Source organism: Emydura macquarii, unplaced genomic scaffold, assembly GCF_026122565.2.
Source record: "Emydura macquarii macquarii isolate MOO-44397 ecotype Brisbane River unplaced genomic scaffold, CSIRO-AGI_Emac_v2 contig_2768, whole genome shotgun sequence".
Lineage (NCBI taxonomy): Eukaryota > Metazoa > Chordata > Testudines > Chelidae > Emydura > Emydura macquarii.
Genome location: NW_027132905.1, coordinates 17,775,588 through 17,802,279, shown reverse-complemented (window position 1 = coordinate 17,802,279; position 26,692 = coordinate 17,775,588). Strand labels below are relative to the sequence as shown.

At 46.4% G+C, this 26,692-nt stretch overlaps 1 protein-coding gene across 1 annotated transcript; it reads right to left on the bottom strand.

Annotated features, from left to right (window-relative positions):
* Positions 1–13,426: 13,426 nt before the first annotated feature.
* LOC137165463 (E3 ubiquitin/ISG15 ligase TRIM25-like) lies at positions 13,427–24,709 on the bottom strand. Its single transcript, XM_067566743.1, has 9 exons — positions 23,917–24,709; positions 22,668–22,763; positions 21,519–21,752; positions 21,398–21,420; positions 19,836–19,972; positions 19,454–19,484; positions 16,782–16,825; positions 14,928–15,028; positions 13,427–14,483 (listed from the first exon to the last, which is right to left on the bottom strand). The coding sequence occupies exons 1-8, from the start codon at positions 24,544–24,546 to the stop codon at positions 14,955–14,957; spliced, it is 1,269 nt and encodes a 422-aa protein (XP_067422844.1). The 5' UTR covers positions 24,547–24,709; the 3' UTR covers positions 13,427–14,483; positions 14,928–14,954.
* Between the last annotated feature and the right edge of the window lie 1,983 nt (positions 24,710–26,692).

The window sequence follows — 26,692 nt, the reverse complement described above, 5'->3', positions numbered from 1 at the left end:
ACAGGTAAATAGAGAGTTATAAAGATAGATTCCAGCCATTTTTCACACCCACTTCATGAAACCAACTTTGTTTGGTAACCACTTTGGCATGAAGTGTATTGAGCAGTTGAAATCAAAGCTGCAGATTTTCCAACCCACCCCACGTGTGTCTGAAACACTAAAGCAATTTTCTCAATTACATTGAGATTGTAGTGATCCCTAGATCATGAAACTGAACATTAAGCTTCACTACAGTTATTCCCCCCAACCACTCAGTGGAGAAGAGTGCATTGACCCTGGGCGGGGAGAGGCTGTGGAATGGCTGGAGTTGAGAAGCTGGGCTGAGGTGATCTTACATTGCACCTGAGTGACCCTTTCTGGCCCATTTTTGCAGAGGCGTAGAGGAGTCCTAGAAGGAGTCAAACCCAGCCCTTTTTAGGCAGAAGGCGGACTCTGTGCTGCAGAGCACAGCCTGCAATAAGGGATCATAGGTTGGGAGATCCCATAGAACCTCCCTTTCCCCTTCTGCTAAAAGAAAATGTGTGATGAGGTTTCCTATAGAGGATGAGTTAAGAGTTTCACTTCTGCTCTCAGGGGCCAAGCTTCCACATCACAAAAAATAGGGTTACTTACCAGTAACTGTTGTTCTTCGAGATGTGTTGCTCATATCCATTCCAATATAGGTGAGTGCGCGCCCCGTGCACTGGTTCCCGGAACTTTTTTCCCCTTAGCAAGCCCCGTAGGGCCGGCTCAGGCGCCCCCTGGAGTGCCACACTCATGCTGCAGAATATCAGGTATCGCCAGCCCCGAGGGCCCCCAGTCCCTTCTTTCTGCCAACTCTGACAGTGGGGACGGAGGGTGGGTGTGGAATGGATATGAGCAACATATCTCGAAGAACAACAGTTACTGGTAAGTAACCCTGTTTCTACTTCGAGTGATTGCTCATATCCATTCCAGTATAGGTGATTAAATAGCCAGACCTTGGAGGTGGGTAGGAGTCAGCGTTGAGCTACTCTCATGAGCACGGCCCTGCCGAAGCCCGCGTCCTCTCTCATCTGCTGCACAATGGCATAGTGGGACGTGAAAGTGTGGACCAATGACCAGGTCGCTGCCTTGCAGATGTCCTGCAGGGGCACTTTCTCCAGGAAGGCCGCCGACAAGGCCTGGGCTCTTGTTGAATGTGCTGACACAGCTACTGGAAGCGGCACCTTCGCCCACCCGTAGCATGTCCTGATGCAGGCGCTGACCCAGGTGGAGGTGCGCTGGGTGGAGACAGGTGAGCCCTTCATCAAGTCCGTCACTGCCATGAACAGCTGCATTGATTTCCAGAACAGCCTCATCCGCTTGATGTAGTAGGTCAGGGCACGTCTCACGTCCAGCGAGTGCCATCTCCGCTCCTCCTCCGAACCGTGCGGTTTGGGAAAGGACATGGGGAGGAAGATATCCTGGTTATAATGAAACTGGGACACCACCTTAGGCAGGAAGGCCGGGTGGGGTCTCAGTCACACCTTGTCTTTATAAAAGACAGTGTAGGGGGGCTCCGAGGTCAAAGCTTTTATCTCGGAGACCCTCCTAGCCAATGTAATGGCCACCAGGAAGGCTACCTTCCAAAAGAGGACGAGCAGTGGGCATATAGCCATGGGCTCGAATGGGGGTCCTGTCAAAGCGGCGAGGACCAGGTTCAGATCCCAGGGAGGCACCGGGTCATGGACCTGCGGATACAGCCTCTCCACCCCTTTAAGGAACCTGACTGACATGGGGTGCGAGAATAGTGACCTCCCTTCCATCGGCTGGTGGAAGGCCGAGATGGCCACCAGGTGCACCTTCAGGGAGGCCAGAGCTAGACCCTGCCGCTTCAGGTGGAGCAGGTACTCCAAAATCACCTGTATGGGCGAACAGCTCAGTGGAATACCCCGGGATTCCGCCCAACAGGTAAAGCACTTCCACTTGGCCCGGTACACCACCTGAGTGGAAGGTTTACTGCTACCCAGCAGAACCTGTTGGACCTGCACCGAGCAGGCTCTCTCTCCCTCCGTCAGCCAGAGAGTCTCCATGCCATCAGGTGGAGGGAATCCAGGTCCAGGTGCAGCAGGCGACCCTCGTCCTGGGAGAGCAGGTCGTAACGCCTTGGGAATGGCATCGGCGTGGCGATGGACAGGTCCAGCAACATGCTGAACCAATGCTGACTCGGCCAGGCCGGGGCGAACAGTATGATGTCCACTTTGTCCCTCTTAATCTTCAAGAGGACTTTGGGCAGCAGCGGAATGGGGGGAAACGCATACATGAGGGTCCCCGTCCAATCTACAAGGAATGCGTCAGAGATGGAGCCTAGCTCGCAACCCCGGAGCGAGCAGAACCTCGGGCACTTCTTGTTCCAGGACGACGCGAACAAGTCCAGTTGGGGAACACCCCACTTGTGGAAAATGGAAGTCACCACCTCTGGGTGTAGTGACCAGTCATGGCGGAGTAGAAACGACCTGCTGAGGCGGTCCGCCTCGTCATTCCTGACCCCCGGGAGCTGAGAGGCAGATATGTGGAAGTCGTGTCTCGCCGCAAGGTCCCAAAGTTGAATGGCCTCCTGGCAAAGGGCCAAGGAGCGCGCCCCCCCCTTGCCTGTTCATATAAAACATGACTGCTGTGTTGTCCGTAAGGACCTGCACCATACTGCCCCTCAGGAATCAGAGGAACACCTTGCAGGCCAGGCAGACTGCCCTGAGCTCCTGGACGTAGATGTGGAGATACCTCTCCTGTGCCGACCAGAGCCACTGGGTGCTGAGGTCACTGCTGATGTGGGCCCCCCAGCCCACATCCGAGGCATCCGTGATAAGAGTTATTAATGGTGCCAAGTCTCTGAAGGGAACATCCCTCAGTACCTCCCCTGGGTCCCTCCACCAATCCAGGGAGGTCAGTACCTGCGTGGGAACCGTAACCACTCTGTTCAAAGAGTACCTGGCTGGTGCATACACCGAGGCCAGCCACGCCTGGAGAGGCCTGAGTTTGAGGCGAGCCAGCCTCACCACATACGTACAGGCTGCCATGTGTCCCAACAGCTGAAGGCAATGCCTGGCTGTCATCATGGGGGACCTGTGGAGGTTGTCTATTATGGCAGCCATCGTCTTGAAGCGAGGCCATGGGAGGAAGGCTCTGGCCTGGGTAGCATCCAGGGTGGCTCCGATGAAGTCTATGCGCTGCACCAGGGTGAGAGTAGACTTCTGCTCGTTGATGAGCAGCCCCAGTCTGGTGCATGTCGCGCAGGTGAGTTCCAGGCTGTTCCTCACATGGGCCCTGGCCTTGCCCCTGATCAGCCAGTCGTCCAGGTAGGGGAAGATCTGAACCGCTCTGCGGCGCAGGTGAGCTGCGACCACCACCATGAATACCCTGGGGGTGGACGAGAGGCCAAAGGGGAGGGCTGAGAACTGGTAGTGACAGCCAGCTACCACAAACCAGAGGAACCATCTGTGGTCGGGAAGGATAGTAATATGAAAATAAGCATCCCTTAAGTCAAGGGCAGCGTACCAATCCCCTGGATCTAGAGTGGGAATGATGGAGGCTAGGGAAACCATATGGAACCTGAGGCGCCTGATGAATTTGTTTAGACGGCGGAGGTCTAATATGGGCCTCAGGCCCCACTTTGCCTTGCGAATGAGGAAGTATCATGGGTAGAACCCTTTCCCCTTTCCTGTGGAGGAACCTCTTCCACAGCTCCGTGGAGGAGGAGAGAGTTCACCTCCTGTATGAGGAATTGCTCGTGAGAGGGGTCCCTGAAGAGGGACAGGGTAGGGGGAGAGTCCGGGGGGAAGGCCGTGAGTTGGAGGGCATAGCCTCTGCGGATTATACCGAGGACCCAGCGGTCTGAGGTGATGTTTTGCCACTCGGTGTAGTATGGCCTGAGTCTGTGGGTAAACGATAGGGTCAGATCCAGTGGGATAGGGAAAGTGCCACCCTCGGGCGCACCATCAGAACTGCTGCCTGTTATTATGCCCCTTGGATGGGCCTTGTTGGGGGCCCACCGAGCACCCTTGGCGGTCACAGCAGTTAGGTGGCCTGTATCTGTCCCGACCCCTCCAGGGATGAGTGGGTCTGGGAGGCAGCCTAGGGGCAGGCTGGGGCTGGTGTTGGGTTTGCGGCCGAGACTGACGCCTTGAGACCTGAGGGATTTAGGGCTCTAATGATTTCAATGTAGCCCTGGAGTCTTTCAGGGCGTGCAGTTTGTCATCGGTCTTTTCAGAGAAGAGGCCAGCGCCATCAAAAGGCAGGTCCTGGATGGACTGCTGGACCTCTTGAGACAGTCCCGATGACTACAGCCAGGAACACCGCTGCATCACAATGCCCGAAGTCATGGCTCAGCTAGCAGCGTCCGCTGCATCGCTGGCCATTTGTAAGGCCGCCCCTGCCACTGCAGCACCTTCCTCAATGACTGTGGTGAAGTCCGCTGCCTGGTCCTGTGGCAATCTCTGCGCGAACCTTTGCAAGGAGAATCAGAGGTTCAGGTTGTAACGGCCGAGGAGCGCATGGTGGTTGGCGAGCCTCAGCTGCAGGGCCCCTGTGGATTAGACCTTGTGGCCGAAAAGGTCCAGCTTTTTATTATCTTTGTTTTTGGGGGTATTGCCCTGAGCCCCCTGCCTGTCTCATTGGTTGGCGGCATCAACCACAAGAGTCCCCAGAGCAGGGCGGTTGTATAGGAATTCAAACCCCTCCACAGGAACATGATATTTTCTCTCGGTGCCCTTGGACATAGGGGCAACCGAGGCAGGAGTTTGCCAGAGGGCCTTGGCCAGCTTCAAAACCCTCTCATGCACCGGCAGGGCGACTCTGGATGGCCCCGCTGATCCTGACACACCAAAGAGGGGGTCCTCCTCCTCAGAGAGCTCCTTGAGCTCGAGGTTCAAGTTGCTTGCCACCCTCTTAAGCAGTTTCTGGTGTGCCTTAAAGTCAGGCAGGGGTGCCCTATGGTCCCTGGCGGCTGCATCGTCAGGGGAGGACGAGGGAGGGACCCTTCTGAGGCCCTTGTCCGGCTGGCTCGGTGGGGGGGGTGCTGGTTGGGCCACCAAGGACTGGACTGAAACTGTACCCTGGCCCACCTGCATCCCCCAGGGCCCCCAGTAGGGCCACTGCCATGGTCCTTGAGGCCACGCCGGTGCCGGCAATGGTGCCGACTGGGAAGCGTCCGGATGGGCACGGGATCCCGAGCCGCTGGAGCGGTGCTGACGATACTTGTGGCCCTGGCCAGCCCTCGTCAATGACCTGCTCCGAGATGATGAGGAGGATCGTCGGTGCCAATGCCTGCCGTGCTGGCGGGGGGCTGAGCAGCTGTAAGAGCTGTAATAGGATCTCCGCCTGGGCGCCGAGGTCTTGCGATGATGCTTGCCCCTAGAAGCTCGGGAGCAATGCCGGCCATGATGTCTCCACCCCGGCTCCAACTCCGAGGATCTCGACCGGTGGCATGTTGCTGGAAGTGCCATTGGTGCCGAGTCTTTCGGTACCGGGATCCTCGCCGGGTTACGGCCCGGGGATCAGGACCAGTGCTGATGAGTTTCCACCAGTGCCGGTGGTCGCTCCAGGGATCTGGACCGGCGTCGCCTGTCCGCATCATCGGGCACCAGGATCCACGCCTGCATGCCGGGGATTAGGATCGGTGCCGGGCGTGCCGGGTCTCGTCAGGTACCAGGATCCACACCGGGCTGTGTGCCTGGGATCGAGACCCGTGCCATGCTGGACTCGATGTCGGGGTGCGAGATCCCGAAGTGTGATCCCAGCGTGAGGCGGAACTGTAGCGACTTCGCCTCTTGCATGAGCCTCTAGACTGCCTTTGGTGCCGCAGTGTCGAGGAGCTCGACGACTCCTGGCTGGGAGGGGAGCCCGCACTCTCCACCCTCCCCAGCCGTCTGGAGGGAGACCTGGACTCCTGCCTTGACCACCCACTGGGGCAACCCAGCACAGGTTTACCCCGAGACACCGGTCCCTGCGCCCTTGGCCGAGGGGGCGGAAGGAGACATGGGCATGCCCATTAGGGTGCATGCCGCAGTGAACACCTCCGGTGTCGACGGCCCTAGCAGGGACACTTCAGCACCCCCAGGAGTCGGGGGAGGTTCCCTGTGGGGAGATACCGGTGCCGGAGTACTCTCCACGGCACGTGGCTGGGGCATCTCCTGACTGGCCCCCTGCCCGACAGGCGGCACAGGGGAGTCCTTGTGGGCGGCTTCCTGCCGCTTTTTCTTTCTTGGCACCGAAGGTTGCTGACGAGACGACTCCAGTGCCGGTGGAGTGCTCCACATTGAAGAGACGCTCGGTGCTGCAGGGGATCGCGCTGGTTCAGAATCCGGGCGGAGTGCGGACTCCATCAGGATGGCCTTCAAGCAGACGTCTCTCTCCTTCTGAGTCCGCGGCTTGAAGGGCTTGCAAATTTTACACTTATCTTTGTGGTGCTGCTCCCTGAGACAACGGAGGCAGCGGTTGTGAGTGTCGCTCACTGGAAAAGCCTTGCCACAAGCGGCACAGGCCTTGAAACTGGTTGAGCCAGGCATGGCCCAACCTTAAGCCCCTGAGGGCTATCTATCTATTGTTCTAACACTGACACTTAACTATTCAAACTAAACTGCTATCCTAAACTGAAGAACGGGGAAGCTACTTGCTGTTAGCAAGAGGAAGATGTTCCAGCAACTGTCAACAGGCGGAAAGAAGGAACTGAGGGCTCTCGGGGCCGGCGGTGCCTGATATACCGCAGCATGAGCGTGGCACTCCAGGGGACACCTGAGCCGGCCCTACGGGGCTTGCTAAGGGCAAAAATGTTCCGGGAACCAGTGCAAGGGGGACGCACTCACCTATATGGGAATGGATATGAGCAATCACTCGAAGTAGAATCCACCATCACATGAACACAAATTGTTTCCCTGTTTGGCAGTCTCAGTAGAAATGCAGTTGAGAAGCTAAGGACTAAATAGGCCAGAGACACATCTCCCTCTGAGGTGGTTTTTCAAGGTCAAGTCTGAGTCATGTTGATGGGGACTGGAGATGCTTGCAACACAGTTGCCGCCCTGTTCCCCAGAGATGCCTGTTCTGCACCTTTGGCTTCATGAAGTGGGTGTGAAAAATGACTGGAATCTCTCTTTATAACTCTCTGTTTACCTTTTTGAGCATGTTCTGTAAAGCATTATTTAGCTAATACACTTTCTGTATGGTAGTTTGGTCCCTGAATCTTATTTTAATTAGAATGGCCCCAGATTAACGTAAAGGCTTTAAACTTCTCCCTAGAAACTAAATTCTGAACAATGTTTCATTGACGATCCTGAGGAATATTTCTTCACAATCTTGATTTGGAGACTTTTTAAAAAATCAGTTTGTTTTGTTTTCCAACATTTCACTTTGCAGGTTTTGAGAAGAAATACTCAGTTGTGAGCCTGTTTATTGAATCTGAGCCATTACTGGGTAGCTACCTCTCAGTTTTCCAAAGAACATGGCCTATTGAGTCCAGACCAAGATGTGAGCAAAGCTGACAGTGTCTGTGAATTCAGCTGTGGAAGCAAGGTAACAGGGATGCATGGAGAAAGAGCACAGGGTTCAAAACACCAAGGCGGATAATGTCTCATCTCTTGATTTTGAGTAGTCTCTGTTGAATCTCATTTGAAGACTACCATGGAAGTTGTAGAGCAAACTGAACCAGTTCTTTAGTGTCCTAAATAGTTAAATAATTATCTACATTTAAAAATGATTAGAAGGTTGAGATAATTAATTAGTGTCCTAAAACAATTAAAATGTAATGAAAGGCAATCTAATTATGATCTGTCTCTCTGCCTATGTGTGCATTTGATTTCTAGCACAGCTAAGTCTGCATATCTAAGTTCCGTAAAAAAAAAAGAACCATATCAATTCTGTCTCCAAAAGCAAACTTTCCCACCGTACTTCCTCAACGCTCAGTCATTCTGTAACTGTGTTATTGAGCCTAGACCTGCACAAAGAAGTGAAGCTTGTATTGCATATTTAAAGCAATAAGATTTGGGCTCAGCCTGATCTCTGGTGAGGGAGTTTCACAGTTCAGAAGAACGTTACTGAGAACTTTCTGTACCCTCTGTGAACTTCACTGTGGATGACAAACAAACACCATGTCCCTGCTGATTGCAGCAGCCATAGTATGTTATGGAGTGAAACGTGCTCACCAAAATCTCTTGATCCTATCCATTAATGGCTTTCAAGATCAAGAACAAAACTTTGAACTGGCTCCAGATTGGACAGGGAGCAGAGAGCATACAGCAACCCATGTGATGTTCTCTCTCTGGCTCATTTTGCTTAGGAGGTAGACAGCAACATGCTAGGCTAGTTCCTCTCAGTGCAACCTTCACAGTCACACACACCTACTCCTCTCCCCCAATCGAGCATGCCATGCACTATCTTAGTCAAAAAACAATGGAGGCCTGGACCTGACCTGAGGCCATGAAGCACCTTGTCTGGCTTTATTTGATCAAATTGTATCACGTGTGCCAGATGTTTGATAAGATGATGATGCACTTTCCTGCACTCTGCTAGCATCTCCTCTGGCATGCACACCTCTTAATCGAATCCTTCATAATCCCTGCTCAATTGTCCTGATTATTTACAAGATTAGTTGGTAACTTCTTTCAATATGGGGACTGTTTCTGGAACTCAAATAAACTTTCAAGCCATTTCAGTAAAAAAGAACACAACTGTAGCTAATAGAGCTGGGAATTAATGTAACCAAAATAGAGTTTAACTGGCACTTAGGTGGGGGATAGGCCTTCTTCTGGCTCATTGCACTGGGGTGAATTTCCCACAAGGTCATTCCCACTAGGTCACTACTGTGGCCTGGGAAATATTTGTGGCTTTCCAGGCTTTAAATTGTAGCCCTCAAAGATGCGTGTGTAAGAAGAAACTGTGTATTTGATCGTGAATTGAAAACATGTCCCTGAGTTGTGCAGTTTGGTTTTTACACTCTCATGTCTGAGGCTTACTCTACACTATAGTTAGATCGATATAAGGCAGTTTATAACTATGTCCTAACTATGTCCGTGTCTATGACCGCCTTGCTCTTGCCAATGTAAGTGCCCTACTACACTTAGGCCTGGTCTATACTTACCTTGAAATTCGGCAGCAGTCGACGGGAGTTATGCAAGCTACGCAGAGTAGCTTGCGTAACTCCCGTTGACTTCATAACTTCTCTTTAGCATGCCATCTCCACGGTGCTGCGCCAACCGGAAATGCATATCCGTCAACGCTTTTTGGGGAGGTTTTATTGAATTGATTTCCAGATCGATTGAGCGGGTCTTCACTTCTGCTCAATCGATCCGACAGTGGCGAATTTGCCACCGTCAGTGTAGACATACCCTGACATAAGAACTCCACCTCCACAAGAGGCGTAGGGCTTATGTCGGTGTATTTTGAGTACATTCTCCTTATTTCCTGCTGGCTCTCTGACTTGCAACAGTAGCAATAGTGTTAAAGATTGGTTTAAAGGTTACCTAAGCTCCAGTTGGTTTCATTTCCATAGGCTCTGATATAAAAATAAGTATGAAGTCAAGTTTTCAAATAGTTTCTCTAATAAGGTGGTCATCTAGGGGTTAATTGGGTTACTCTGACTATTATGGGTTGGCGCTATGCTCCACCCTTTCCTTACTCCCTGCTTAATTAGTGTGTGTTTTCCCCACACCCTGTTTATATACAGTTGAATAAAGCAACAGGTTCCCAGTCTGCAGTCCTGTAAGCAAAGTGTGTTTCTTGTGCACTGAGTGGTCCCTTTACAAAACTGGCAACAAGGAAAACATAAGAATGGCAATTCATGGGACAACTGAGGCATTTAATGCAGAAGATGGAGACTGCAGCAATATACTGAAAGATTATTTATTTCTTGCATTATTTCTTGCAAATGAGCATATAGTTACGGACAAACAGAAAGCAATTTTCCTCAGTATGTGTGGCAGTAAAACCTAATTGCTCTTACGGAGTTTGCTACAGACTCAAAAACCAGGAGATAAACGTTTATAAGGTCTGAAAAAACAGAGCACTACATGCCAATGCCTAACATTACTACAGAACATTTTGAGTTTCACAGTAGAATGATGAGGCCTGGGAAAAGTGTACCCGTGTATATGGCAAAGCTAAAAAGATTAATGGAATATTGCTCATTTGGAAATGTCCTTGAGGAAATGCAGTGGGACAGATTGGTTTGTGATATTAATAATGAGAGAATTAAAGACAATTGCTGGCAGATGGGAATTTAACTTGGACCCAAAACAGTAGAATTAGCAACAGCAAAGAAAGCATACAAGATTTGTACTTAGAATTCAGGGACCATCAAACTGACTCAGTGAACAAAATGCAAACAAACTGCAAAGCACTCAGACTCTTGAGTGGTGGAGGAGCTCATTTTACATCACTTTGTAAATTAAAGATGACCCAATGTCATAAAATGCTTTACAATTGGACATTTAGCCAGAAAAGGCAAAGGTGACTATCAAACAGCATGTCATGCCCTAGAGGTAGGCCCCAAAAGACCAGAGAAAAACAAAGCAGAGGGCTTTGTTATCTTGAGGAGGATGAAAACACAGAGGAGGAGATACACACTAAGTACCGTCTGAAAGAGAAGAAAGTGAGACTTTATGAAGTAATGGTGGAGTTAAACAATCAGTCAGTACTAAAGGAAATAGATACAGGGGCTGCAACTACTGTGATCCATGAATCTACATATCAGTAGTACAAAGCAGGATGGAGCCCTCCCTCCCTAGGTAATACAGGAATGACCTCATGCATCTCCACCAGAGAACCTGTCCAGATAGTAGGTTCTGTGCTTGTCCTTGTAAAATATAAAAGCCGAAAGAAAAAAATTACCAGTCCAAGTGATCGGGGACAAAAGCAAAATTTGTTAGGCAGAGACAGGTTGCAAGACCTAAAACTGAAATGGGAGGAAATTTTCAAATTAGACCCTAGGAAAATACCAGCACTCCCGAAGTCTTTGACGCTCACCCACACATTTTTTAAAAAGGGTTAGGGACCTTGGATGGTGTGACAGCCAGGAGTTATATCCAGGATGGGGTCATATCAAAAATACTTTAAAGCAAGACCAGTTCTTTAAGCCATCAGAGAAAAGATTGAGACTGAGTTATACAGGCTGGGAAAGGAGGGCATCATTTCACCACTGCAGTTTTCTGAATGGGACACTCCTGTAGTGCCTGTGGAGATTATAAAGTCAGTGAATCAGGTCTCCAAGTTGGACAATTACCTCACTCATGGGCAGAGGACTTGCTGGCAGTGATAGGTGGGGGAGGGGTGTCAAACATGTAGTAAGGCAGACATGTTGCAGGCAGAGCAGCAGATGAGGCTAGAGGAGAACTTTAAGAAACGTACCGTTATAAACACTCACAAGGGCTTTATATCAGTACAATCAATTGCCATACAGAATATCATCGGCACCTGAAATTTTCCAGAAAGCCATGGAAAATGTGTTGAAAGATATCCCGTATGTTGTAGTGAGGACTGACGACATCCTCATCAAAGCTAGAAGAGACTCTGAATGTCTGTCAGCACTGGAGAACCGGCAAGATCTCGGCAACAGAACCGGCCCCACTGAGCTACGAGCATGCTTGGGTATGTGAAATTATTACCACAGGTTTCTCCCAAATGTTTCAGCCCTTTTAGAACCCCAGCATCACCTCCAGGAGAAGGAGACCCCTCTGTTATTGGGGAGAGACAAGAGAGAGCTTTCCAGGAGTCTAAAAAGCTACTCAAGTCTTCAGACAGCCTTGTTCCTTTATCCTGTCATGTGACACTTGGTCATATGGGATGGGGTGCTGACAGACATTCTGTAACATATCAGGAGGGATGCCAGAGAGCAGCCAGTTGGATATGTCTTCAGCTCACTGGCTAAAGCTGAACAGCTGGGGTTACTTTCAGGTGGAGAAAGAAAGTCGAGCTATTATTTTTTAAATAAATGACAAAATTCCATCAGTACTGGTATGGGAAGCCTTTTACAATTCTGGCAGATCACAAACCACTTGTGGGACTCTTCAGTCAAAACAAGGGTGTGCCAGCCATGGCAGCTGCCTGGCTACATTATCGGCTTATGGGTATATTAGAGTGTACAAGGCAGGTATAAGCATGCCAGCGCAGATGCCCGCAGTCAATTGCCATTTCTGGTTCTACAGCGCGTCCAAGAGATTGCCTTACTCATGGAACACTTTGACCAGGCACCAATAAAGGCTTCCGAGATACGGAAATGGACTAGACTGGATCCTACCCTGCCCTGGGTGCAGCAGCACATACACAGATTCAGCCCGCCCTGCAGTAAGGGAAAGAGTTTCACCCACACAGGGCCAGGAGTACAGAACTGGCCATAGAGCATAGATACATATTTTGCGGTGCAACAGTCATTATTCCCCCACAAGCATGAGATAAAATCCTGACCGTTATAAGAAGCACAGACCGACATTTCATGTGTGAATCCTTTGGCTCGGAGCCAGGGATGGTGGCCAGGGATGGATGTGGACCTGGAAAAGTAGTAAAGAGATGTCACTAATGTCAGGTATACAAACAGACCCTGGCAGCCCTCCACGGCTAGGAATGGCCAGGACACCCATGCTTTCACATATATATAAAGACTTGGCAGGCCCATACATGGGAAGAATGTTTCTAATCAGAGTGGATGTACATTCAAAATGGTTCGAAGTGTACGGGATGACCTCAATGACCTCCACTGTTCTCTGTGAAAAGCTCAGACACACCTTTGCCAAACATGGAGTACTGGTAGGATTTGTCATGGAAAATGGACCATATTTTATGAGCATGGAGTTTAAAGACTTTCTGAGTAAAAATAGGATTAAACATAATCAAACTTCCCCATATTGTCCAGCTTCCAGAGAGAACCAGGAGGACCTTTAAAGAGGGGGTGAATATAACTAATGGGATCTTGGAAACAAAGCTGGCTCGATTTCTTCTGAAATACAGAACCACTCATCAAACTATGACAGGTGAGAGCCTGGCCCAGCTGTTGATGGGAAGGAAAGTGAGAACTCATTTGGACTTAATCCATCCCAGCACAGAGGAGGAAGTGTTATAGAAGCAAGCTTTTGAAAACAAAACTCATGCCAAAACTCACCATCTGGAGGAGCTGAGGCCAAGAGTGGATGCAGTTTTGCTGGGAATGTTTGGGGGTATCGATAGATCTGATGGATCAGGAGATTGGGGGAAGTGTGGGCCTGCTCCTGGAGGCAAGTTGAACTGCCACAGAGAAGCACTATCCCATGAGAGAGAGAAGAGCCCCTGATTATTTAAAACAGTGGTTCTCAACCAGGGGTACATGTACTCATGGAAGTAAGCAGCGGTCTTCCCGGGGGTACATCAATTCATCTTGATATTTGCCTAGTTTTACAAGAGGCTACATAAAAAGCACTAGTGAAGTCAGTACAAATGAAAATATCATACAAAAATGACTTGTTTTTACTGCTTTCCATACTATACACTGAATACAATACACTTTATATTTCAGTTGATTAATTTTATAATTATATGGTAAAAATGAAAAAATAAACAATTTTTCAGAAATAGTGTGCTGTGCCACTGCTGTATTTTTCTGTCTGATTTTGTAAGCAAGTAGCTTTTAAGTCAGGTGAAACTTGGGGTACATAAGACAAATCAGACACCTGGAAAGGGTACAGTAGTCTGGAAAGGTTGAGAGCTACGGCAAAGACTACATTTGGGTTGTAAATTAAGACGAGAAGGGGATGTAGTACAGTGTTCATCCAGGGGTTAACTGGGTTACTTATAGTATTATGGGTTGGGCCATGCTCCACCCCTCTTTCCCATTTAGTTAGTGTGTGGGGTTCCCCCGTCCTATCCTGTTTGTATATAGTTAAATAAAGCAGCACATTTCCAGCCTGTAGTAAGTTAAGTGAAATGTACTTCCTGTGCACTAAGCAGTCCCTTTACAGACTTTTCTTCACAAGATTACTATAGGGTACTGCACTGTACAGCTTCCTTAAGTCCTGCCTTGTTTACTATCGTCAACTGTAAGCAAACCTGACTTGAATACTATAAATCTGCTTACTGGCATGAACTACTATAGCACTGACTTTACCTGTTTTTAATAATTTATTTGATCACTCCAAAACACATTGAACAGAAGTCAAAAGCTTACAAACATACAGCCACTATCTAGTCAGACTGATCACTGGTGACACGACTATAGCTTGGTTGGTGAATACTCTGAAACAAGCAATTCCACGTGTTGGGGAGAAAGGAGAAGGCCACTCAGCACTGGGTTTTTGCTGCATTCATGTTTAATTCTTTGCATTTCTTTGCTATATTTTTATTTGCTACAGGAAGTTTTTCTGGCGAGGACACTTGACAAGAACTCAGAATTAATGGACATTTATGAAAATGTTGAACTTAATCTTTTTGTCTCAGTGTCCCCAACTTTCTCATGTCTCTTTATTCTTCTGGGAATCCTGGACCTGTCTGGGAACCACTATTACCGACACCACTCTTTCCTTTAGTTGTATGTTCTAGAAATACAAAAGATTGAGAAGATTCACTTTCTTACTCTCAATAATGAATTATATTTTATTAGTATGTTAGCAACATTTCTGAAGAGCTACTTAGCATTTCATATTTTCCAGTGTTTTCTCCTGCTTTCTCATTTCAATTTGGGTCTTGTTCTATATGGAACATTTAGTTTGACACTAACAGAAAACTTGTTACATAACCAGACCTTCATTACAAACACAGAGCCCTAATAGGTAAGGCTATCTTTAGTTAATTAGACAAGACTATTGTGTTAAAATGCTCAGCTGATAAATAGGGTTTAGACAAAAAAAGTGTCTTAGAAAAATAGGGCAAACTGCTTTAAACACTTACCACCATGTCTGGGGCTGGGTGGGTGTTAGAGGGAGGACAGACATACTGTTGAATTACTCTGTGTAATTAATAAATTCCTCTGAATACCTTACCTGTATGTACTACCTTGTGTCCTCAGTCTATTTCCATACAAATGAATGAGTTGAAGGAAAACCAGATGTTTGATTTTGGAAGAAACGATGAAATGGATGACCTGGTAAAACAACCAAATGTTTCAGGGAAATGTAATCATACTTAGGACTAGATTGTGAACCCTTCCTCCCACAGGTGAGCAGCTGTCACACAAGTAACCCCTATGAAATAAAATTTTACCACCATCCTGTTGAGTAGAGCTGGCTGAAATTTTTCCATCAAAAACAGGTTTTGATGGAAAATGGAGGGTTCCCCCCCCTCCAAACCAGTGGTTCTCAACCTTTTTTTCCCCCGAGTACCACTCGGGAAAAAAAGGGGGGTGGACTTTCGGCGGCGCGGGGGACTTGCAGCGGCGGTGGGGTTACATGGGGGGAACAATGCCCTCTGCCAAAACCCTGCCGCCGTTTGCCCCTTTTCGGCGGCAGGGTTTTGCAGGGGTGGGTGGGTGGGTCTTTTGGTGGCAGCAGGGTTTCGCAGCGGCAGGGGGGGGACTTTTGGCAGCAGATTTGGCGGCGCGGTTCAAAGTACCACCGGTGGTACGCGTACCACCAGTTGAGAACCACTGCTCCAAACCAAAATTTTTGTGGAAAATTTTCATTTCTTTTTAAATGTCCTGGGTTTTCGATGAAAAATTGTTTGAAAGCTGAAAAAGCTTCCTTTTTTTTTTTTTTTTTTTTGCCAAAAAAATGGAAAACATCTGTAAAAATAATTTTTTCCCCAAAAATTTTCACTAAATCATCTCACTATTTTCCAACCAGCTGCACTGTTTGGGCATTAGATTAGTAGCAACTAAAGATAATGCTATATATTGAGTCACTGACATCATCTCCTGCAGCACTTAGGTTTTTCTTGACAGTCTCCCATCCAGTAGGCTTAACCCTGTTAAATTTATAAATTCTGACAAAGATCACAGCCCAAGATAGCATGGATGTAAGATCAGGGGTGAAATTTTGGCCTCATGGAAGTCAATTTGCTTCAGTGGGGCCAGCATTTTACCTAAGATCTTTATATGCTTGAATGATCATTTTGCTACTTAGCTTTTGTTATTTACGAAACATTTTGGATTAGACTCATCTTCTTTACCTCAGTCAATCTGAAATTACTCCTGCATTTTGTAAAGTGTAAAGGGCAAGACTGTAAAAATCTTTTACTTCCATTAGAGAGCCAAACCTGATGTGAGGAGCTAAAGGAAAGAAGGCTACATTTCACATCCATGTGGATGGCTAGCTTAGCTGTGTAATGGGGAGGGAGGAGATACGCCTCAGCCACTGTGAAACTATTAAGGTCCTCCCTGAATGAGGGAAGATAGCAGTCCTGCCTCATTCATTCTGTAGAAAAAAAACTCTGAAGGGGACAAGCAAGTTATAGTAATAATTTTGCACATAAAGTGGCATGCAAATGTACAGACACCTCTTGAAATCTGACCCTATATTGTCACCCACATTACTATTCGAACTAGGCCTACTGTGAGGAATGACTCTTACAGACTTGATCCAACTCCTGTTATAGTCAGTGGGAGTCTGCAAAGTCTTTCCTGGGGTCTGGATCAGGCCCTTAAGGAGTACTGATGCAGAAGGGATCCCTTCATAAGGCCTAAGTTCCAGGATGTCTCCTGTGTGTTTTCTAGTAGAGGTCAGCCTGGTGCAGATTTTGAGGTCCATGCCCTGTAGTCGTCCTCTGCATTCCCACTGGCCTCACCTCGACAGGAAGATTTGACAGAGCTCCACAGTACAAAATGCAGGTGAGATATCTTCCCAGGAGAGAGGAGATATGGCCCAGAGTCTTTAAAAGCAACAACATTTTTTAAAACTTACTTTTAAATGGATCAGGGACATCATCTCTGAAGTCTGGAACTGTTCTGTATGTCAAGAGACAACACTGAATGTCAGTGCCCATTAAAACATTAGCTGCACTTTGGGGACAGAGTTGGCTATGAAATAAATTCATTAAGAGGCAGACATACAAAGACCATTATTTTGAAAAGAAGAACAGCCTATTCCTACCCTTGTTCAAACCGAGGAGATGAGTCTGGTTGGAGGAATGTAACTGTGGACTGGTGGACCAGGTGTCAGCTCTTGTCAAGGCTGTAGGCATCAGCTGAGCACTGACAAATTCATAGCTGGAAACCAGACCAGCTAACTTGTATGTTAGTATTGTTCAAAATAGGTATTAGATTTCTAAGGATGTCTTTAGACTCTATAAAATGCTTGTAAGTTGCTGTCTGCATTAATCTTACTAGTAATGTCTGTATCCCCTGCTATAAGGGAATATGCATGCAGTGTTGTTGTAGCCATGTTGGTCCTAGGATATTAGAGAGACCAGGTTGGTGAGGTTATAGACTTTATTGGCGAGAGAGACAAGCTTTGTAAGCTCAAAAGCTGGCCTCTCCCACCAACAGAAGTCGGTCCAATAAAAGATATTACCCCACCTATCTAGTCTCTCTAATAAGGTAGTACATAGGTTTTGGCTTTATAACTGTAAAAATGCTGCTCTGAACTTGTGAACTCAGGCAGAAGAATGGTTCTCCTACCCAGCAAGGACTATAAAAACTAAGGGGCCATTGTGAAGCATTACGATACAAAGACTGGGCAAATGGCCCTCTCACACCCGTAAAGCTGTTACATGCAAGGAAGCTCATCCTATCAACTTGAATTCTGGAAGAAGGAAATAAAGATAGATGACATGAAAATTCTTCATCTCTTTGCTCTCCGGACTCTCACAAAGCTGGCACTAGGAAATAAAAGCAGAGATCCCCATGATCAACCCAGGCTTGCCCTAAAGGACATTCAGTGCTGACAGATTACTACAACTCTGACACCTTTTGGAACCATAGACTGTAACTCATATGTGTATCTATGTTGCCTGCTTTAACCTGTAAATAACTTTCTCATTAATTTTTCTTAGTTATAGGATTGGCTACAAGTGTTGTCTTTGCTGTGAGATCTGAGGTACAAATTGACTTGGAGTAAATGACTGGTCTCTTGGGATTGGGAGAAATGTTAATATTTTGTGATCTTTGGTGTAAGTGACCATTTATCACAAAGTCCAGCTTGCCTGGGTGGCAAGATAGACTGGAATGCCCAAGGGGATTGTCTGTGACTCCATGGTAAAACTGTTATAGTGCATCAGGAGTTCACATTTGTTACTGGGTTGATGAAATCTAATTGTACAACATGAAACCAGCTTGGGATGTGGGCCCTGTTTTATGACAGTCTGCACTGAGGCTGGCACTCATGATCGTGAGCAACTCCAGATAGCCTGACAGTAACTCTCAGAATCAGGTGCCAGGATGAATTCTTGCCTTTTGCAAACTCTACTTTCCACAAATACTCTGCAGTGTGAATTAAAATGTGCTGTTTGAGGGAGCACTTCTTCTGGTGAATCCCTTCACTTGTGTGTTCAGGGAAAGCAAAGAGGCACAGATACACTCAAAGCAAATGTGTTTAACAACAAAAACAACAAGAGTCCTGTAGCACTTTAAAGACTAACACATTTAATTTCTGCAGGCATAAGCTTTCGTGGGCTGTAACCCACTTCGTCAGATGTAAGGAATAGAAATCACATAGGAGGTGTATATATATATACATATCCAAGGGTAAGGGGAAGGTAGGTATAAGCAAAGTCCATTCAGTTAGAGTAGTTGAGGCCTATTCACAACCATTGATTAGGAGGTGAGAATGTGTGAACAGTGACAATTACTTCTTGTAATTAGATAACCATTCCAAGTCCTATTTAGACCCAGTTTGATTGTGTCAAGTTTGCAGATGGTTTCTAGCTCTGCAGTTTCTCGCTGAAGTCTGTTTTTGAAGTTTTTTTGTAGAAGTATGGCAACTTTCAAGTCAGTTACAGAGTGTCCTGGAGATTGAAGTGTTCTCCGACTGGTTTATGGATGTTATTATTATTCTTGTCTGATTTGTGTCCATTTATGCAAACTTGACACAATCAAACTGGGTCTAAATAGGACTTGGAATGGTTATCTCATTACAAGAAGTAATTGTCACTGTTCACACATTCTCACCTCCTAATCAATGGTTGTGAATAGGCCTCAACTACTCTAACTGAATGGACTTTGCTTATACCTACCTTCCCCTTACCCTTGGATATGTATATATATACACACCTCCTATGTGATTTCTATTCCTTACATCTGACGAAGTGGATTACAGCCCACAAAAGCTTATGCCTGCAGAAATTAAATGTGTTAGTCTTTAAAGTGCTCAGGACTCTCATTGTTTTTGTTGTATACAGACTAACACGGCTACCCCTCTGTATTGTTTAACAATGGGAACGAATGTTTGTGGGGAATGTTTGGAGCCTCGGTGCAGCTCTAGTTTTGAAAGAGGATAAAAGCAGTGAAATCTCTGTCCCTTTAGCCCAATACATAATACTCTTCCGATGAACAGCTGTGAACTTACAGAAAATACTGAGGCTGGTTAGTGACATTTGCAGTGAATATTTCAATAGTTAAGAGAAGAAAGGCATTTACCTGTTCCTCTGTGTTTGGGTAGAGAATTTATCTGCAAGGGTTAAGAGAATATCTTAGAAGGCTGGCAGTGTATTTGCAATATAACAGTCAATTGGAATGTGTTGCTGTGGGGTCTCGAGCCCATTATCAGAGGCAGATTTGAAAATATGGGTCCAGGGGGCTAACAAATGGGATGGATCTGGAAACTGGTTGGGGGGGGCTGAGGGGACAGGGTGTCATGGCAGATGGCATACATCCACGCCCTATCCCTATGGAAAAGGATCAAAATTAGCAGCACACAAGCAATGCTCAGATGAATAAATCCGGGAGCTATTGCTCTGTCTTGATTATTTTCCACTACAGACCAGTAACGCTCTGTTACTAGTTTGGGTAGTTTACTTACTGTGCACCACTTGCATCAATGAATTTAGGTTTGAGATATAATGCTGTGTCCAGTTTCTAAGATCTGCAATTGTTGCCTGATCCAGCTCCATTGCTAATACTTCCATGCTGGCAGTACTGAAATCCTGATTATTAATCCTAGAATACCCAGACAGTCATTTAATCAGTGAACACCAATTAGCAATTATAAGGTTGACTATCTCTAAAGTTAGGTAGGTACCTGGTAATTAGTGAAGAATATACAGACAGGAGAGTTCTTTGGCAACATAAAGTACTAAAGAAGTATTCTGTATTACCATTACTCTTACAGTTCTTATTGGTAACATTATGTAGTATTATTACTGATTTCAGTGGGGTGGAAACATTCACATTTTGAAACAGTCTGATGAAAATCAGGGACACACTTTTTGCAAACATTACTGAATATTATTATTACCAAGCTGTGTAACCACCCATGTGATGAAAGGAAAATGCCAGACATGTTAAACTGTCAAGCTTCCAGGAAATGTCTAATTCCCTTAGAGGTAGATTATGATTTTAGATATAGCTGTGAACTCTGAGGTGTGTAAGGTGCACCATCCCAAAGGACGCCCTGGAGGACACTTTGATTCACAGCCACAATTCACACCCTATCAGGGTTTGCCTCCATGGGTAAATTTACCAGCACTACTATACTGGTATAATTGTACTACTACATTTATAGTCCCCATGTGGATACTCTTATCCTGATATAAAAGTGCCTTTTCTGGTTTAGCTTAAATCACTTTGGAAGCAGCATAAACAGAAAACAAAACAGAAAACCATAGGTGAAGTCACAGTCTAGCGTGATTCTCACAAAGTGCAAAGACGACATTTCAAAATCCAAATCAATGTTAAAGCCAAATCTCTATGTGACCCTCAAGGGGACTTTTTATCATCTCAGTGCATCACAACAAGCTTGTGATGTCGCTTAGATGATGATTAATTTTTTGTACTTATAACCATAACACATAAGTGTGTCAATAAGAAACTTATTAACCACTTGTGCCTCTTGCAACAGGAGGCATCAATAACACTAAAACTACTATGACTGTCCTCAAACAGAACTGGCAGCCCGGAGATGAGACTCCAAACTGAGCCAAATTAGTCAATTCACCTCTACGCCAAAACCAGAGCCCTGCACCTTGTTCTAAGTGCAATAATTTCACCCAAGCACATTACACACACATGACAAAGCATCACTCTCAATACAGTTGAACCCTACACTGTGCTCATGTCTGGAAAATATAATTATATGAGCTAACACAATCCAGTGGTTTCCCTCAGAGATGGATGACCAAGGCAGATGCTCAGGACACTGAAAACTAAAGGGGCACTGTTGGAGGTGAGTAGTTATCCATCCAGAATTTGGGGGTGGTGAATTCTGACTCAGCCAAGGCTCTGTCTGATTCAAGACCAGGCCTTAATTTGAAGGGCATAGGGACACAGAATGAAGACTAGGGATACAGAGAAATCTTTGAGTTTACTGTTGCCAGCACCATATTGTGGCAAGGAAAAAGACAACCCTTTTGGGGGAGAACTTACCTGTCTTGTGCCAGTTTAAATTCCTATAAAAATAGTTTAAAAAATAGTTTTAGTGCAATGCAGGGCAAGGCCAACCTCTTGAATGTTCATTTATTAACCAGAGCTAAATGCTGCTGCTTACTTTGAGGAAGAGGAAAGGGTCTGTTTGCGCTCTCAGCATCTGCAGGTCCTGGAGATTCTGCGCAGCCTCATCTCTCTTCTTCTCTGTTTGCTGCTTCAGAGTGGTAATGTCTGACAGCTGCTTGTTCTCGCTGGATTTTATTTCAGCCAGGATCTGCTTCTCCTTCTGATCCACCTCTGCCTTGATTTCTTTGAAGAGGTTTGAGAGCTGAGCACTGAAAGTTTTCTTATTGAGCTAAAATAATTAATACACAAATAAGGCGCTAGCTCAGGAATTCAGTATTGCATCTTAGTGTGTTTGTTTATTTATTAATTATTACTTATTATGTCCAGTGTTTTGCAATCCCAGATTTAAGAAGGAAGTGGGCAACAAGAATGCTTTACGTTTCCTCAGCCAAGTAATCAGAGTAATCTGAAAATTATCTGGGTGTGATGAAAGAGAATAAATTAGAGAAAGTTCAAATAGGTCGTTATAATCTGAGAATTGCATTGGTTTACCCTGAAAATCCCATATTTATGTACAGCTCCTCTTTTAACAGAGAAAGAGAGCTTTAAAAATATTGCTGTGGGATTGATTAAGTGTGTGTAGTGATTCAGCAAAGGAGCTGGGAGTCAGGACTCCTGGCTTCTGTTCCTGACTCTGCTGTGTGGTTTTGCCTAAAACACTTAACCTCTCTGTTCCTCGGTTTTTCCTTTGTAAAATGGGGATAAGAATAATAATAATCAGCTAATTTACATAGGGAGCATTGTGAAAATTAATTAATTATTGAATGAAAATGGCTAGATTTCTTCAGTGGGCCCGCTTATGTGAGTAACTGCTCACAAATGGGAATTAGGATTGCACATTCATCCCCAAAGTGCTTGGAATCTGTGGAAAAAGACACTGTAGAAATGCAAATATTCTTTGCCTCCGTCAATTTTCTTCACATTTATGGTGGTTGTTGTTTTTTTAAATTGCAGTCCCACAACTGTTAGGAGCTGCAGAGGCCCATCTTGGGGTATTATTGGTATAGGTTTATTATTTATTATTATGTGATCTTCACAGCTTGATCAGTCAGAGGGTATTGCTAGAGAACATTGATCAGAGACACCATCATTTTTTTCTTACAAATCATTAGAGAAAGATGCTTTGAATAATCCAGAGACAAACCTCAAGCTGATTCTCACTCTTCTGAAGCTCCCCTAAGGTTTTATTCATAGCATTTTTGTTTTCCTGCATCAGTTTCACAGTGTGAGAGAGAATAACCTAGTTAAAGGAAAAATACATTAAACGTTATAAAGAGAAAGTAACACTGATGGTTTCACAAGAGAATGGCACTTTTAAGGAGCTGATGAAATGAACAGGAGACCCTTTTATCGATTCCCTTTCATAGAATAGGTGTGCTTATTTGTTTCAAGTGAGTTGCATAAGAAGTTGTGTGCTTCTTGCCGCCTGCAAGCCTCCTAATAAGGTGTAAGACCCTGGAGCAGTTGGAAAATGGAATCCTTAGTCAGAACTGATTTTAATTTTACCTCATATATATATATATATATATATATGTATATGTACATAATTGATTATTTGTATTATCGTAGCACCCAGGAGCCCCAGTCACTGACCAAGAGCCCACTGTGCTAGGCACTGTGCAAACACAGAACAAAAAAGCAGTCCCAGCACAGGTTAAAAAGAGAAGTTGTACAAGTTCAGCTACTCGATCCTGTGAACACTTACACATGTACATCACTTTACCCAGGTGAACAGACAATATACTATTTGCAGGATCTGAACATAAGAGGCTAGTCATGGATATTTTCCCGAAACCTATCTAAGGATATGTCTGCACGGCCAATTACTGTGCAGCTAGCCAAGGTGTGAACCGACAGCCCACCAGCTTGGCACGCAGTAATGTCCTGCGTGGACACTGCTACACTGCACTGGCTGGCCTGGAGTGTGGCTAAACTTATTACTGCTTCCAAGCTCGGTACACTCAACTGCGGGACTTTCACAGTATGCTGTCTGGGCCTTTCACCGCTAGAGCAGTGTCCACATGGGACCACAATGGATTTTTACACTTTTGATCCTCACACATTGCTTGAACTGAAATCTGCCTCCTGCCTTCAACTGAGCCTGACACAGCACAAAAAAGGAGCTATCGAGGGCCATTCCCCTCCCCTTCCCCCCCCCCCCCCCACTTACTACAGTTTTCTCACTTTGGGGGTGAACACTTAGACCAAATGATGAGTTGCCTCGCTCCTCCCATACCCCCTGCCCTGAATTACCCGGGAATCCTTCCCTCACCCGGCTAGCACTGCCACCCTGAAATGTACCGTCCCACTGAGCATAGCCCTACAAGGGGTTGTAAACAAAGATCCCCTTTGGAATTTGTGCCCATCAAGCAGAGATACAGAAAGCCCCTTACCTGTTCCTTATCACACGCCTCCTTCAGGGTGATGATACAATGGCCTCTATGGGAGCCTGTGATAGAGCACAGCATGCAGACAAAGACCAGGTCATCTTCACAGTAACACTCCAGCATCTTGCCATGTTCATGACACTTTCTCTCCTGCAGGGAGCTGTTGTCACAGGGTTCTATCAGGACGTGGTCTTTCTTTGCAGCCTTGGCGTTGTGTTTGCTCAGGTGGGCCTGACACAGAGATGCCTCACAGGCCAGACAGGTTTTCACTGCTGCTTGAGGCTGCTCCAGGCAGAAATCACAGGGGATTATCTCCTCCTTCTTCTCTTGCGGAGAGGCCTTCTCCTTGCCCTGTTTTCCCTTTGAAGAGGTGGCCAGGAACTTCTCCACTATACTTGAGAGCTGGAAGTTCTTATGCAGCTCCAGAAAGGGCCCCAGCTGGACCTTGCACATGGGGCAGGAGTAGGTGGCCTTGGCTTGCTGCTGGGCAGCCAGTACTTTCTGGATGCACGCCCTGCAGAAGCTGTGCCGGCAGTTCAGGGAGACAGGGTTCTTGTAGAAGCACAGGCAGATAGGGCAGCTGAGCTCATCTTCCAGGTCAGCAGCTGCTCTGAATTCTTCCTCTGCCTCTGCCATGGCTTCAGAAACAACACCCTCGTCACTCTGCGAGAAACGAAACTAAACAGGGAGTTGCTGGGCTTAGTGCCAACTGCAGAGACAGGCAAGTAGAAAAGACAACAACAAAACCAGTCCAACATCTGCAAGGACCACCTCTCCACCATTCTAGAGGCCAACCACAAAAACCCACCCTCTGAGCTATCTGGTCTCTGGCTCCTCCTCTTCCTCCTCCCCCCAGTGAACACATTTGCCACTTTCTCTCTCTCTCTCTCCCTAAAATGAGGAACAGGGCTGACAGGATGTGAGGACACAAGTGAGGCATTTAAAAACACACACAGCAAAATCCTTCGGTGAGAGAGGAGAAAAGCAGATTCAAATAACCTGCACTTGAGGGAGTCGTCTTTACGTGAGCGAGGCACTGTGTAAATACAGAGGGCCAGGCCATGCACTGGAGAGATTACAATCTAAACAGACAAGCCAAAAGAGTAGAGCACATTAAAAGGAAATTTGTGGCAGAGCCAGGAACCAAACCCAGGTCAAACAGCTTAAACAAAAAGGCCTTTCTCTGGGTCGTTTTTCCATAATATTAAGCCTCAATTTCCCTTTGCCTATTTCTATCCTATTTTTCCAAGGATCCCTCTTGGACAACCTTAATTGACTCTCCACCATTAATGCTTATGCCCTTTGCTTTCATACTACTGTTAAGGTGGATCCTATACTCCACCATTGACAGGTTGGCCCCTAGACTCCCTCTTCTTTGTCTTTTTCCTCACAGCTTACCTTGGTTTACCTGTGTTCTGTAACAGGTGAAGCAAAAGGACCAATGTCCAGTGCTCCATTGGAGGAAGTTTCCATGGGTGCAAAGAGATACCCCAAGGGAACAACGGCTATGTCTTCTCTGGTTCAGCATTTTAGAGCGGGATTGAGGCATGGGTGAGAGCTAGCTGGCTGATGCTCAGTCCATGCAAGACTGAGGTGATGCTCGTAGGGTAAGGAAAGCAGATTTGGGAAATAGAAAATGTGGGGTGGATGATTTCTCTCCCTTTAACTGAGGGTGTGTGTCTGCAATTTGTGATTTGTTTCAGACTCCGGGCACTGTGTTGGACACCCAGTTGCTATTAGACAAGCATACAGCAGCAATGACCAGGAACACTTCCTAGCATCTCTGCCTAGCTAGGAGATTGAAGACCTTGCTCCCATGAGCCAGACATTTGTCCCCTCAGGTCTAGACAACTGCAGTGAAATGTAAGCTGGTGCAATATGCAGCAATCTGTGAAAGCTCTCTGCTCTGGGGCCGGCACTGGCTGCTTGTTGGGTTTTACTTATAACGTCTTAAGTGGCTTACAATCTTCCCACCAAGGGACTTTGTTGCAGATCCTCAAAGGTATTGAAATGCCTATCTCACAGGGAGTTAGGGGGTCTCCCCCCGTGCCACACTGGCCCTCCCGGGGCGAAAGAACAGAGGCGCGCCGGAAGGTCTAGCTGCTTGCACAGGCTGTTGCAGAGGAACACATCTGAGGGTGCTGGGGGCCTGCAGGAGGGTGGGGAGTTTTGTGGGAGTTCTGCAGACGGCTGAACATTGTTGCCTGTTGTGAGGCTAAATGCTAGTTATTTATACTGTTTGTATAAATTGTGTCAGGGCTTCTAGGGCTTTGGAATGGTGCCTCTTACACACACACATACACACACACCAAAATAATTACATACAATAAATAGATACTCCCCTTTGGTTATTCTTTGAACAGATATAATGGGCCTCTGTATAGGCCCATTAATGGCTCTCTAATGGGAGGCAGGGAAAGAGTTAACTCTCTCTTCCTAAGCAGGGCAAGATGCCACAGCTGCCTGCCCTCAGCGCTGAGATTGCTGGAGAACCAGCCCAGCAGGGGGTTATGATTTAGTTCCTCCAAGGAACTATAAAGAGGTGTGTGCTGAGGGGTACTGGGCTTTTGCCAGATTTAGCTGCCAGAGTCTCCTGGGATTACAGGAAACAGTGGTTCCCCTTTTCCTTTGCTTGATTTTTTTTTTAAACTAATTCAAGGACAGGCTCCTGCTGAGTTTTATTTTTGTTTCAGTACTTTGGCCCTTGCTCTCAGGTGGAGTTCAGGAAGCCCAAGCTGTGGAGATTCCCTTCTCCCTGAGCTTATATATACTCAGTCTTTCT

Bases quoted from the DNA above. Each gene is read 5' to 3' on its own strand.
- LOC137165463 (XM_067566743.1), bottom strand. From the start codon at position 24,546: ATGGCAGAGGCAGAGGAAGAATTCAGAGCAGCTGCTGACCTGGAAGAT. The intron at 19,973-21,397 runs GTAAGTTCTCCC...TGGGTATTCTAG, and splicing joins TTTAAACTGGCACAAGACAG to GATTAATAATCAGGATTTCA. The intron at 16,826-19,453 runs GTAAATGCCTTT...CTTGACATACAG, and splicing joins ACCCAAACACAGAGGAACAG to AACAGTTCCAGACTTCAGAG.